Raw genomic sequence first — 12986 nt, 5'->3', positions numbered from 1 at the left:
AGCCTGGGCAACAGAGTAAGACTCTGTCTCAAAAAAAAAGCCTGGGCGGCCAGGTTCAGTGGCTCATACTTGTAATTCCAGCACTTTGGGAGGCCGAGGAGGGGTGGATCACAAGGTCAGGAATTCGAGACCAGCCTGACCAACATGGTGAAACCCCGTCTCTACTAAAAATAAAAAAATTAGCTGGGCGTGGTGGCACGTGCCTGTAATCCCAGCTACTCAGGAGGCTGAGGCAGAAGAATCACTTGAACCCAGGAGGTAGAGGTTGCAGTGAGCTGAGATCGAGCCGCTGCACTCCAGCCTGGGCAACAGAGCGAGAGTCAGTCTCAAAAAAAAACAACCACCTGTTGGGGTACTGTGCTCACTACCAGGGTGACAGGATTCATACTTTAAACCTCAGCATCACACAATATTCCCATGTAATGAATCTGCACATGTGCCCCCCTAACTAAAATAAAAGTTGAAATTTAAAAAAGAGGAAATGGGTATGTAAACGTGTATAAACTAAGGGTATATATGAAAAACATTCAGATGGCAAACAGACCAGTCTAATTTCAGAATGATTTCAGAAAAATCATGGACATATTGATATATTTCCACCTTCTATTCCTATATTTATATAGACCCCAGTGTAAGATCAATAAAGCATACCTTTAGGTCAGTGACCTCTTCATGGTGCAAATCTGTTGAATTTTAGACTACACATCCCTTCCAAATCACTTTTTCCCTAAGGTATATAAGCCCTGGGTCTTCAGGGTAATGGTGCGGGGATCCACCATCTTGTCTCACCACCATCCAAGACACAGATATGTCTTCTGTTCATAAGTCTCTATCAAATGTTTCTTTCTGAGAAACTGGATAAGTCAGCCTCTTTAGCCTCTCAGCTTCCTCAGACTTTGATGGTTGGTTTGCATAGATCTGCACAGCATGGAATGGGTTTAGAAAGTGAGATTAAACCTGCATTAAAAATCCTAAAATAAGGTACAAAATAATAAGTGCCATAAGAGAGCCAAGGAGAAGTGCAGATTGTTCAGAGGAAAGAGATTCCATCCAACTGTGGAGGTGAAGAAACACTGGAAATCTGTATGTTTGTCTTTGGGGTTTCCCAAAGATCCACCCCTTATCCCAGTCTCTTCTGAAGATCAGCCTCTTATCCCAGTCTCTGCTAGAGTCTTTGTCTTATCTGACTCTGCTACTCACTACAAGTTTAAAAACATATTTCAATTTCTATAATTTCTCAATTTTCTTTTGAAAATTATGAAGGGAGCAGTCTTTTTGCCTGCCACCATCCCCAGAAGATGTGGCTTGCTCCTCCTTAACTTCCACCATGATTGTGAGGCCTCCGCAGCTATGTGGAACTGTGAGTCCAATTCAACCTCTTTCTTTTGTAAATTGCCCAGTCTCAGGTAGGTCTTTATCAGCAGCGCAAAAACAGACAAATACAGTAAATTGGCACCAGTAGAGTGGGTCACTGCTGAAAAGGTACCTGAAAATGTGGAAGTGACATTGGAACTGGGTAACAGGCAGAGGTTGAAACAATTTGGAGGGCTCAGAAGAAGATAGGAGAATGTGGGAAAGTTTGGAACTTCTTAGAGACTTGTTGAATGGCTTTGACAAAAATGCTGATAGTGATATGAACAATAAGGTCCAGGCTGAGGTGGTCTCAGATGGAGATGACGAACTTGTTGGAAACTTGAGCAAAGGTCATTCTTGTTATGTTTTAGCAAAGAGACTGGTGGCATTTTGCCCCTGCCCTAGAGATTTGTGGAACTTTGAACTTGAGAGAGATGATTTAGGGTATCTGACTTGTAGCAGTCTGTTTTCAGGCTGGTGATAAACACATACCCATGACTGGGCGTTTTACAAAAGAAAGAGGTTTAATGGACTTACAGTTCCACTTGACTGGGGAGGCCTCACAATCATGGTGGAAGGTGAAAGGCATGTCTCACTTGGGGCAGACAAGAGAGCTTGCACAGGGAAACTCCCCTTTGTAAAACCGTCAGATCTTGTGAGACTTACTCGCTATCACGAGAATAGCACAAGAAAGTCCTGCCCCATGGTTCGATTACCTCCTATTGGGTCCCTCCCACAACACATGAAAATTCAAGATGAGATTTGGGTGGGGACATAGCCAAACCATATCATTCTACTCCGGCCCCTGCCAAATCTCATGTCCTCACATTTCAAACCCAATCACGCCTTCCCAACAGTCCTCCAAAGTCTCATTTCAGCATTAACTCAGAAGGCCAGAGTCCAGGCCGGGCACAGTGGCTCACACCTATAATCCCAGCACTTTGGGAGGCCGAGGTGGGTGGATCACCTGTGGTCAGGAGTTCGAGACCAGCCTGACCAACATGGAGAAACCCCGTCTCTACTACAAATACAAAATTAGCAGGGTGTGGTGGCGCGTGCTCCAAAATGATCTCCTTTGACTCCATGTCTCACATCCAGGTCATGCTGATGCAAGAGGTAGTAGGTTCCCATAGTCTTGGGAAGCTCTGCCCCTGTGGCTTTGCAGGGTACAGCTTCCCTTCTGGCTGCCTTCACAGGCTGACATTGAGTGCCTGAAGCTTTTCCAGGCGAACGGTGTAAGCTGTCAGTGGATCTACCATTCTGGGGTCTGAAGGACAGTGGCCCTCTTCTCACAGCTCCACTAGGCGGTGCCCCAGTAGAAACCCTGTATGGGGGCTCCCACCCCACATTTCCCTTCTGCACTACCCTGACAGAGGTTCTCCATGAGGACCTGCCCCTCTGCCTGGGCATCCAGGTGTTTCCATACATCTGAAATCTAGGCAGAGGTTCCCAAACTTCAATTATTGATGTCTGTGCACTTGAAGGCCCAACACCACATGGAAGCTGCCCAGGCTTGGGGCTTACACCCTCTGAAGCCATGGCCCGAGCTCTACATCAGCCCCTTTCGGCCATGGCTGGAGCAGCTGGGACACAGGGCACCAAGTTCCTAGACTGCACACAGCACAGGGACCCTGGGCCCAGCACACGAAACCACTTTTTCTTCCTAGGCCTCCAGGCTTGTGATGGGAAGGGCTGCCATGAAGACCTCTGATGTACCCTGGAGACATTTTCCCCTTGTCTTGGTGATTAACATTCGGCTCCCTGTTACTTATGCAAATTTCTGCAGCTGACTTGACTTTCTCCTCAGAAAATGGGATTTTCTTTTTTATTGCATTGTCAGGCTGCAAATTTTCCAAACTTTTATGCTCTGCTTCCCTTATAAAACTGAATGCCTTTAACAGCACTCAAGTCACCTCTTGAATGCTTTGCTGCTTAGAAATTTATCCCACCAGATACTCTAAATCATGGGTAAAACATACCCATGACTGGGTATCATGAGAACAGCATGAGAAAGACCTGCCCCCATGATTCAATTGCCTCCTGCCAGGTCCCTCCCACAACACGTGGAAATTCAAGATGAGATTTGGGTGGGGACACAGCCAAACCATATCATGGCAGAAGAAATTTCTAAGCAGCAAAGCATGCAAGGGGTGACTTGGGTGCTGTTAATGGCATTCAGTTTTATAAGGATGCAGCGCATAACAGTTTGGAAAATTTGCAGCCTGACAATGCAATAGAAAAGAAAATCTCATTTTCTGAGGAGAAATCCAAGCTGGCTGCAGAAATTTGCATAAGTAATGAGGAACCAAATATTAATCACCAAGACAATGGGGAAAAATGTCTCTAGGACATGTCAAAAAAACATTTGCAGCACCCCTTCTATCACAGGCCCAAAGGCCCAAAGGCCTGGGAGGAAAAAGTGGTTTCATGGGCCGGGCCCAGAGTCCCCATGCTGTATGCAACCTAGGGACTTGGTGCGTTGCATCCCAGCCACTCCAGCCATGGTTGAAAGGGTCCACCGTAGAGCTTGGGCCATGGCTTCAGAGGGTTCAAGCCTCAAGCCTTGGCAGCTTCCATGTAGTGTTGAGCCTGTGAGTGGACAGACATCAAGAATTGACGTTTGAGAACCTCCGCTTAGAACAGTGTTTTAGTGTTTAAGTCTCAATTTACACAAGGTAAAGTTTACCCTTACGTGATATTTTCTTATCCCTCACGATATTTTCTTATCACCTCACCTCACCTCATCATATTCATGAGAATATGAAGCAAGGATTACACTGATGAAATAGGATTAAACTGTCTAAAAGCAGGGATGAAGAACCTTCCGTATTCTGTTACCAACACATCAACTGGCCTATGAAGACCCTGGTTTGTGTTCCTCCTCTGTCACTTACTAGTGACTTAGTATATTTACTGAATAATCATGGACAAATAAGCATATCTTTTCATAGTAATAGTCCATGAAATATCAAGCATTTCTCAATGCTGCTATAGACTTACTTTTAAAAATAAAGTTTAGGTTGGGCATGGTGGCTCATGCCTGTAATCCCAGCACTTTGGGAGGCTGAGATGGGCAGATCACTTGAGATTAGGAGTTCAAGACCAGCCTGGCCAACATGGCAAAACTTCATCTCTACTAAAAATACAAAAATTAGCCGGGCATTGTGGCGCACAAAAGTAATCCCAGCTACTTGGGAGGCTGAGGCAGGGGAATCACTTGAACCTGGGAGGTGGAGGTTGCAATGAGCCGACATCACGCCACGGCACGCCAGCCTGGGCAACAGAGCAAGACTCCATCTCAAAAAAATAAATTTTATAAAATATTTCATTGAATACATATGCCATAATTTAGACATTTCCATCTGTGAGGATTATAAGTCATTTGATCTCCTTGCTTTCATTCATATCACCTCCCGATCAAAGCTGTCTTAACGTTAATATTCTCTGGTTTGGAAACCTCATATAATGTGCCAGTCTGTAATTCAAATGTGTCTACAGACTGGCCCCATCCTATCTAAGATTCCAAACACACACTGCAAAATCTCACGAATTTGTCTAATTACTTCTCAGATCTTTATATCTGATTCTTCCAAAAAACTTTTCATCAATTCTAGCCTTCTCTGACCTTCTGAACTTTTAGATTATTTGCTTAATCCCCAAACCAATGACTTTTATTTTTAACAATTTTATGTTTGAATTGCCTCCCTATACTAATTTTCTCCTCTTCCATGTTTTTTTGTTTCATCTAACAAAGTGATACAGAAGGAATCAGTTTTGAGTTCCCACACTGTCCAGCCCTCTGCTAGGGATGCCAAACATGAAAGATACTGTTTCAGGCTGGACACGGTGGCTCACACCTGTAATCCCAGTACCTTGGAAGGCCAAAGTGGAAGGATCACTTGAGTCCAGGAGTTCAAAGCCTGGGCATCATAGCAAGACCCCATCTCTAAACAAATTTTTTAAAATTAGCTGGGTATGGTGGCACGTGCCTGCAGTCCCAGCTACTCAGGAGGCTGAGGCAGAATTGCTTAAGCCTAGGAGTTCAAGGCTGCAGTGAGCCGTGATCGTGCCACTGCACTCCAGCCTGGATGATAGATTGAGATCCTGTCTCAAAAAAAAAAAAGAAAGAAAACTTTCATAGTCATTATAATCATTTATGGGGCATGCAAAAAAAAAAAAAAAAAAAAAAAGTAGGCTCTTTTTTTATCTTTGCTTCCTTCCACTCTAAAGCCAGAAACAGGAAAAAAAAAAAATCTCTTTGGAAACCAGTGCCTTCTGAGACTTGGTTTAAAACAAGTTCATGGGCCAGGCGCAGCAGCTCATGCCTGTAATCCCAGCACTTTGGGAGGCTGAGGAGTGGGGATCACAAGGTCAGGAGTTTGAGGGCAGCCTGGCCAACATGGTGAAACCTCATCAAACTAAAAATACAAAAAATTAGCTGGGCATAGTGGCGGGCACCTGTAATCCCAGCTACTCGGGAGGCTGAGGCAGGAGAATCACTTGAACCCGGGAGGCAGAGGTTGCAGGGAGCTGAGATAGCGCCACTGCACTCCAGCCCAGGCAACAGAGTGAGACTCCACCTCAAAAAAACAAAACAAAACAAAACAAACCAGTTCATTCAGTATATTGGCTCTCAAGAAAATGAGTATCAGGGTTTTCTACTGCAGCACTGCCCATAATAACAAAACATTAAAAGCAACCTAAGAATCCAATCAACAGGAGACTGTCTAAATGAACTATGAGAAAATGAATTATGAAATGAGAACATGAATTATGCATCTATTAAATAAGGATGTACTAATAATGGGATATCCAAGGCATAATCTCCAAGGTGTTCATTTCTTTTTTTTTTTTTTTTTTTTTTGTATTTTTAGTAGAGATGGGGTTTCACCATGTTGCCCAAGCTGGTCTCGAACTCCTGACCTCGTGATCCCCCACCTCTGGGATTACAGGCATGAGCCACCGCACCTGGCTCTTTTTTTTTTTTTTTTTTTTGAGACAGAGTGCAGTGGTGTGATCTCTCAGCTCTCTGCAACCTCCGCTTCCCGGGTTCAGGCGATTCTCCTGCCTCAGCCTCCCGAGTGGCTGGGACTACAGTCGTGCGCCACCACGGCCGGCTAATTTTTGTATTTTTAGTAGACACAGGGTTTCACCATGTTGGCCAGGATTGTCTGGATATCTTGACCTTGTGATCTGCCCACCTAGGCCTCCCAAAGTGTTGGGATTATAGGCGTGAGCCACTGCACCCGGCCCCAAGGTGTTCATTTTCATAAGGAAAATGCAAGGTGTAGAAGTCTATGTGGTATGTTACAATTAGTCTATGCATAAGCTTACAGTAGCTCTGGAAAGAACTAAGAACCTGTTAACACTGCTTTGATGGAGTGGAACTGGAGGCCTAGGGGACAGGAGAGACTTCACTGTACATACTCTTGAATTTTGAACTGTTGGTATATTATCTTTTTTTTTTTCTTTTGAGATGGAGTCTCGCTTTTGTCGCCCAGGCTGGAGTGCAGTGGCACGATCTCAGCTCACTGCAACCTCTGCCTCCTGGGTTCAAGCGATTCTCCTGCCTCAGCCTCCCAAGTAGCTGGGACTACAGGTGCATGCCACCACACCTGGCTAATTTTTTGTATTTTTAGTAGAGACAGGGTTTCACTGTGTTAGCCAGGATGGTCTAGATCTCCTGACCTCGTGATCCAGCTGCCTCGGCCTCCCAAAGTGCTGGGAATACAGGTGTGAGACACCACATCCAGCCATCTATTTTTTAAAATATGAAGTTAAAAGATACCATCAAAATATTTTTTATTCAAGGGTATAGAATCAAGATTTCAAAATGGTATGCTTCATCATTCATCAGTGTAGGATTCTGAAGACATCTGTGGTTTGTATTGACTATTCTAAATTTCTGACCACCTTTAAACAAATTATTAATCATTAGTTTCTTCATCATAAACTTCTGCTGATACTTAATATTTTGGCCAAGCTATTTGGAACTCAATCCCTTCACCATGTCAATAATTGCGAATTTTTATTACCATTCACTTAAATTTATTCATGGTTTTTGTTTTTTGTGTTTTTTTCTTTTGGCATTTTCATTATTCCCAGGCTCTCTGGTTTTCCAGAAAATGTAGTGCTGCCCTCTGCTGGCTCTCATGATAATGACAACCTGAAAATGTCTCCCATGACTTTTAGGCTGTTGGATTATAAACATTGCTTAGAGGTATTATTCAATGTATCTATCTGTTAAATAAATCTTCCTTATAATATAGTTTCCCACAGTCAAGGCAGTCACAACATAAAATCAGACAGAGAAGAAATAGCACTGTATAGTTCTATTAAAAAATTGACCTAGGGGCTGCGCATTGTGGCTTGTGCCTATAATCCCAGCACTTTGGGCGGCCAAGGTGGGTAGATCACCTGAGGTCAGGAGCTTGAGACCAGCCTGACCAAAATGGTGAAGCCCCGTATCTACTAAAAATAGAAAAATTAGCTGGGTATGGTGGTGCATGCCTGTAATCCCAGCTACTCAGGGGGCTGAGGCAGAATTGCTTGAACCTGGGAGGCGCAGGTTGCAGTGAGCTGAGATCACGCCACTGCACTCCAGCCCAGGCAACAGAGCAGGACTCCATCTCAAAAAAAAAAAAAAAAAAAAAATTGACCTAAAATTTTTTGATCATTTGAGAGCAGCAATTCCCAAGCACTGCTTTTGTAAAACTACTATTAAAAAAAATATACCAAATGTTAGCCAGACCCCAAATTCCCTGTCAAGATTAAACAGTTTCCAATACTTTACTCTTTACTCAACATACTACCCTCATCCCAGTATTTACCTGCAGCATGAGAACCAATCAGATTTCCAAATCCAAGTAAAATATTCCGCCTCTACAACCCAGCACCTATGAGTCTTCACAGCAAAGTCAAGTTTTTCTGGGAAGCCTCGGAACCAGTTACCTATACAATCCCCCTCCCAGGACACAGGGATACTCCAAATCACATTCCCAACACTTAAAAGACGGTTTCTTTACATCATGAGTCATCATTTTAAATTTGTAACCTGTTACGTAGTTGTAATTCATGCCAAATTCTGGGAAGCCCTCCCTCCTCTGGGTTAGGTGTCTTCTAGTAGTGTCACACATCTCACATCTTCAAGTTCCCAGTGCGAAGATGCTAGGTTACAACAAATCACATCATCAGGCACTGCTAAGGACATCACAAGTGGGTAAAGTTGCACTACAATTTTTTTTTTTTCTTTTGACAGGACCTTGCTCTGGCACCCAGGCTGGAGTGCAGTCGCACAACCTTGGCTCACTGCAGTTTCAACCTCCTGGGCTCAAGCAACCCTTCCACCTCAGTCTCCCAAATAGCTGGGAATACAGGGGTGCACGACCACGCCCAACTAATTTTTGTATTTTTTGTAGGGACAGAATCTCTCCCCATTGCCCAGGCTGGTATCAGCCTCCTGGTCTCGATCCACCCACTTCAGCCTCCTAAACTGCTGGGATTACAGGCATGAACCACCACACATGGCCTGCACTGCAATTTTCCAACAACAATGCCGAACCAAATTTGTGGTATTTAGGAATCACATATTCATTTAATTCCTTCCCTCAAAACGAAAGGAATATATACACCACCCTCCTACATAACATACTCAAGAGCCAAAGGTAATCTTTCAAGCTTTTATTTAAATGTCATGATCCAGGATGGATTTTAGATCTTGTTGAAAGCAGCCACATCCATGGACTGCACATAGTCCTCAAAAGCAGTGATCTGCTCCTCCAGCATATCTGTTCCAACTTTATCATCTTCGACTACACACTGTATTTGAAGTTTCTTAATTCCGTATCCCACTGGAACTAGTTTAGCTAAAAAGAGCATTAAGAAAAATTAGTTAGAAAGTCTTGTGGAGAAAGGTTGAAGCTGTATGCAAATTCCAGATGTTAGTTTCAAAAAAAAAGGCAAAGCCTAAACTCACATGAGCCCCAGACTAAGCCATCTGCTTGAATGCTTCTGACGCACTCCTCTAATTTTGTCATATCTGTCTCATCATCCCAAGGTTTCACATCTAGTAAGATGGAAGACTTGGCAACAAGTGCAGGTTCTAAAAACAATAAACAGCATTATTCAAATAATGAATTGTATTTTTTTCACCCTACTCCAAGACACAAACAAATCCATCTCAATTTGTTTTGAGACTATCTCCTTAGCCAAACAAAACTACAGATACATCTTGTGTCTGTCACACATATACCCACTTTCTGTTTTGCTAAGAAAGAGGTGTTTGTGTTAACAGTTTCTTTCCCACAGAGGAATGCCACAACTGCTACCATAAGAACAGCTGCAGACCAGTAGCTGTGGAAGAACCTGTACAGGAGGTTTTAAAATATTGACCTATTCAAGGAATGTGGAGGAAATTACTTCAAGGTCAAGCTTTGAAAAAGATTACCTACATTATCACGAAATGAAGTAAAAACAAATGACCTACTTTTGGCTTTCTTTGATTCATATTGTGCAAGACGTTCTTCCCTTAGCCTCTTTGCTTCTTCACTTTCCTGTAAAGAAAAAAAATGTATCCACTTCAGAAAGCCAGTTGTTCCTCTGCTTAAAGCTAGTGGGGTTACCACAAAGACTGGCTTAATCAGAAAAAAGCAAATCCATCACGAACTCAGCCGAAAGATGGTGATTTGATTTTATTCATCATGCAACCAGTCAGAATTTGAAAAAGGCATATAAATCAAAGCCAGGATTCAAATCCAGGCAAATTGGCTTAACCACATTGATAAAATTGCTGATCGATGTATTCTTTTTTTTTTTTGAGACGGAGTCTTGCTCCGTCGCCCAGGCTGGATGCAGTGGCACGATCTCGACTCACTGCAACCTCCGCTTCCTAGGTTCAAGCAATTCTCTGCCTTAGCCCCCTGAGTAGCTGGGATTACAGATGCCTGCCACATTTTTTTGTATTTTTAGTACAGACAGGGTTTCACCATCTTGGCCAGGCTGGTCTTCAACTCCTGACCTCGTGATCCACCCGCCTCAGCCTCCCAACATGCTGGGATTACAGGCATGAGCCACTGCACCTGGCCGATAAGTTCTTTATAGAAGATGCCATACCTCCTCATCATCAGATCCAAAGAGGTCAATGTCATCATCATCTTTACTATCTGTAGCTCCACTTCCTGTAGTGTCTTCCACATCGGCAGGACCATACTTGCCCAAAGCTTTCTTCACTCCTGGCAGGCTTGAAAAACATTTAAATTCAACCACTATTGAGCTAGTATAACATCCTTTTCCAGACAATACAAAATAACTTGTTTTAATCACTACTTATCACTAGATCCCTTTTGCAATCATAATTTACCCTTTCACATGCTCCCAGGTAAACACTGTCATATGTTCAACTCCTCACCCGACAAGCATTAGTACCATGTGAGACATTATTTTCAATACTCACTATGATTTACTCTTTCAGTATGAACATTTCTGTTTGAGATTTCATTAAGTATGCTCAGTTCCATTCTTAGTGAACTGGAGTCCACTTCCCCAAACTTCCACCCTTGTTGGCAGTTTCAGAAGAATGGCCAAGGACTGAATGAATGAGCCACCCTCTCACCCCAGAGGTGGGCCCCCCAGGTCAAGGTCGAGGCACATTGGCAGGGCAGTGTGGGGAAAAGTTGAATTGCTGCTGTCCATGTTCTACCTGTTCTGTGAAAAAATGGAGGGCTTCAGTCTCTTGGCCTTCTAAGGTTACAGAAAAATTTAGCTTACAATATCCCAACAAAACTAAAGTAGCCTGGGTCCAGTTTTGTCATGTGAACATCCTGATAAACTTCGAGAGCAGTCTTATTCTTCAGCTAGATACAAAGATGATTTTACCTGGCCTTTTCCTTTTCGTAAGACTTGATGTGATTATACCAACGTAGGGCATGACACAAGTCGGCAGGCGGTGGGCCGGACACGGCTTCAAATACTGCCACATCTGCTTGTGATGGCACATACCTGCCAATGACACAGAAACATTCACACACACCTTTGAAAAACAAACGCCAGCGAATAAATAATAAATGCTGTATGCATCACATTAATTAGTGGGCACTAACCCCAGTAGGGTTGTTTTAATGCTTTTCTTTTCTTATTAGCTCCTTCAAATCAAACCCTATGCTTGGGTCACCGCGCTATCCTGAGAAATGTCTGCCACTTAGTAGACCTCAAATACTGCAATGTCAAGCGTTGCTCTATCTACAACTTAACACGTATTAATTGGGCAGCGACGCGCAAACAAACACCTGGCTGAATTAAGTGTAAATAAGCACATTTTAACCTTTCTTTGCTCGTGAACCGCTCCCCGGAGGCCGGGATCGCCCCACACGAGGGCCTTGAGAGACCGCAACGGGGCGCTTTCCCCTCCCCTTTGAAAGGGCCCCGGGGCCCGGCCTCCCTCCCTCCCGCGGCAGCCGACACGCTGAGCCACGTGGCCCCGGCCCGGGGCGGAGAAACCTCCCCACCACCCCGACTCAGCCCGTCCGCTCACCCCTCGATGTAGCTCTTGTCCGCCAGGTAATCGTTGAGCACCTGGAGGCCGGCGGGGCTTTTCAGGTCTCCGAAACCCATGGTGTCGGCTGTATCTGAGAGCTGGGGAGCAGCAGAAAGACAGCACGCAAGTTGTGGGCGCCCCGCGCTGAAGAGAGGAAAAAGGGCCCGAAGAGGCCGGAAAATTCCTTATATAGAGACGGAGGCGTTTCCCTCCACGGCGCCGGACCGAAGGTTAAAGGTCAAAGTACGTTAGCATTCCCACTTCTCCACGTACGAATTGGGGGCTCTGAATTAAATGGCCCACAAATTGTCCATGGACCTTTCGTTGCGTTTGGAAATAAATTAATAAAATAGGCATGTCTTAAGTTCATACCTCCACGGCTCCCGAAGTTGACGGGAACCGCCCCTAGAAGCGCCGGAGATGACCGAAGACGCTCGGCCTCGAGGCTGGGGCCACTTCCGGCGGAACTGCGGGTCCAAGTTGTCCTTCCCGCCTCCGGACTGGGCCGACCTCAGCTCCACCCTCTGGTCGGCTGACGGAAATTGCCGACAAACTTGTCGAATGCAAGGATTCTAGTCCCTCCGGGCTTTCCGTTTTCCAGGCCCAGCTGACAGAGTTAGCTGAGGCCGCCATATTGAGTAAGCGACCCGGCCTCCGAGGGGGTCGTTGTGGTCCAGACAGTTTAGCAGAACAGCCTCCGCGGCTCCGGGGAGAAGGTGAGGTCTTGTATGGATGGGAAGGGTGAGTGCGTCGGCCAGAGGCTTATTTGTTGACGGGATTGTTTCCTTTGGCCCACGCGACTTAGTCTTCTCTTGTCCTTGACTGGGCGCCGCCTCCCGCCCCGCCGCCTCGGAAGCCCCTGAGAGCCGGCAGATGGGGGGCTTTTAGCCACGGTCTCTGGTCTGATGAAGCAGAAAAGAAGATGAGGATCAGGGGGTCCTCGGGAACGCTGGCCCGAATGCAGGCTTGCAGGCAACCTTCCCTCTGCAGGGAAAATTCAGGACGTTTCCCTCCCAGAGGAGGAGGCCGTTTTATTCCCCGGGAGAGGACCAGTGTCCGATGACTTAGACCTTAAGACTGAGCCTTTCCCCCGAGATTTTTA

At 45.0% G+C, this 12986-nt stretch overlaps 2 protein-coding genes and 2 non-coding genes across 4 annotated transcripts in view; 1 reads left to right on the top strand and 3 right to left on the bottom strand.

Moving 5' to 3' along the window:
- Window positions 1-9018: 9018 nt before the first annotated feature.
- EEF1B2 (eukaryotic translation elongation factor 1 beta 2) lies at window positions 9019-12022 on the bottom strand. Its single transcript, XM_002812790.6, has 6 exons — window positions 11882-12022; window positions 11227-11349; window positions 10465-10591; window positions 9839-9905; window positions 9329-9454; window positions 9019-9218 (listed from the first exon to the last, which is right to left on the bottom strand). Exons 1-6 carry the CDS (start codon window positions 11959-11961, stop codon window positions 9064-9066), a joined length of 678 nt encoding a protein of 225 aa, XP_002812836.2. The 5' UTR covers window positions 11962-12022; the 3' UTR covers window positions 9019-9063.
- On the bottom strand, window positions 9584-9713 carry LOC112132477 (small nucleolar RNA SNORA41). The gene has a single exon (XR_002914243.1). It is a non-coding gene; the product is annotated as a small nucleolar RNA SNORA41 (small nucleolar RNA).
- Window positions 9984-10062, bottom strand: LOC112132474 (small nucleolar RNA SNORD51). Its single transcript, XR_002914240.1, has one exon. It is a non-coding gene; the product is annotated as a small nucleolar RNA SNORD51 (small nucleolar RNA).
- A 527-nt stretch (window positions 12023-12549) lies between the features above and the next one.
- The window catches only part of NDUFS1 (NADH:ubiquinone oxidoreductase core subunit S1), a 35533-nt gene continuing 35096 nt past the window's right edge, over window positions 12550-12986 (top strand). The window contains 1 exon segment of the mRNA NM_001132544.1: window positions 12550-12600. The gene's annotated coding sequence lies outside the window, so the exon portion shown is untranslated.

This window comes from Pongo abelii, chromosome 11 (assembly GCF_028885655.2).
Source record: "Pongo abelii isolate AG06213 chromosome 11, NHGRI_mPonAbe1-v2.0_pri, whole genome shotgun sequence".
NCBI lineage: Eukaryota > Metazoa > Chordata > Mammalia > Primates > Hominidae > Pongo > Pongo abelii.
This window is presented reverse-complemented; position numbering and strand designations above follow the sequence as displayed.

Excerpts from the sequence above, each read along its gene's own strand:
- EEF1B2 (XM_002812790.6), bottom strand. The coding sequence starts at position 11,961 with ATGGGTTTCGGAGACCTGAAAAGCCCCGCCGGCCTCCAGGTGCTCAAC. Across the intron at positions 11,350-11,881 it reads GACAAGAGCTACATCGAGGG|GTATGTGCCATCACAAGCAG; the intron begins GTGAGCGGACGG and ends TGTCATTGGCAG. Across the intron at positions 10,592-11,226 it reads TACGAAAAGGAAAAGGCCAG|CCTGCCAGGAGTGAAGAAAG; the intron begins GTAAAATCATCT and ends ATGTTTTTCAAG.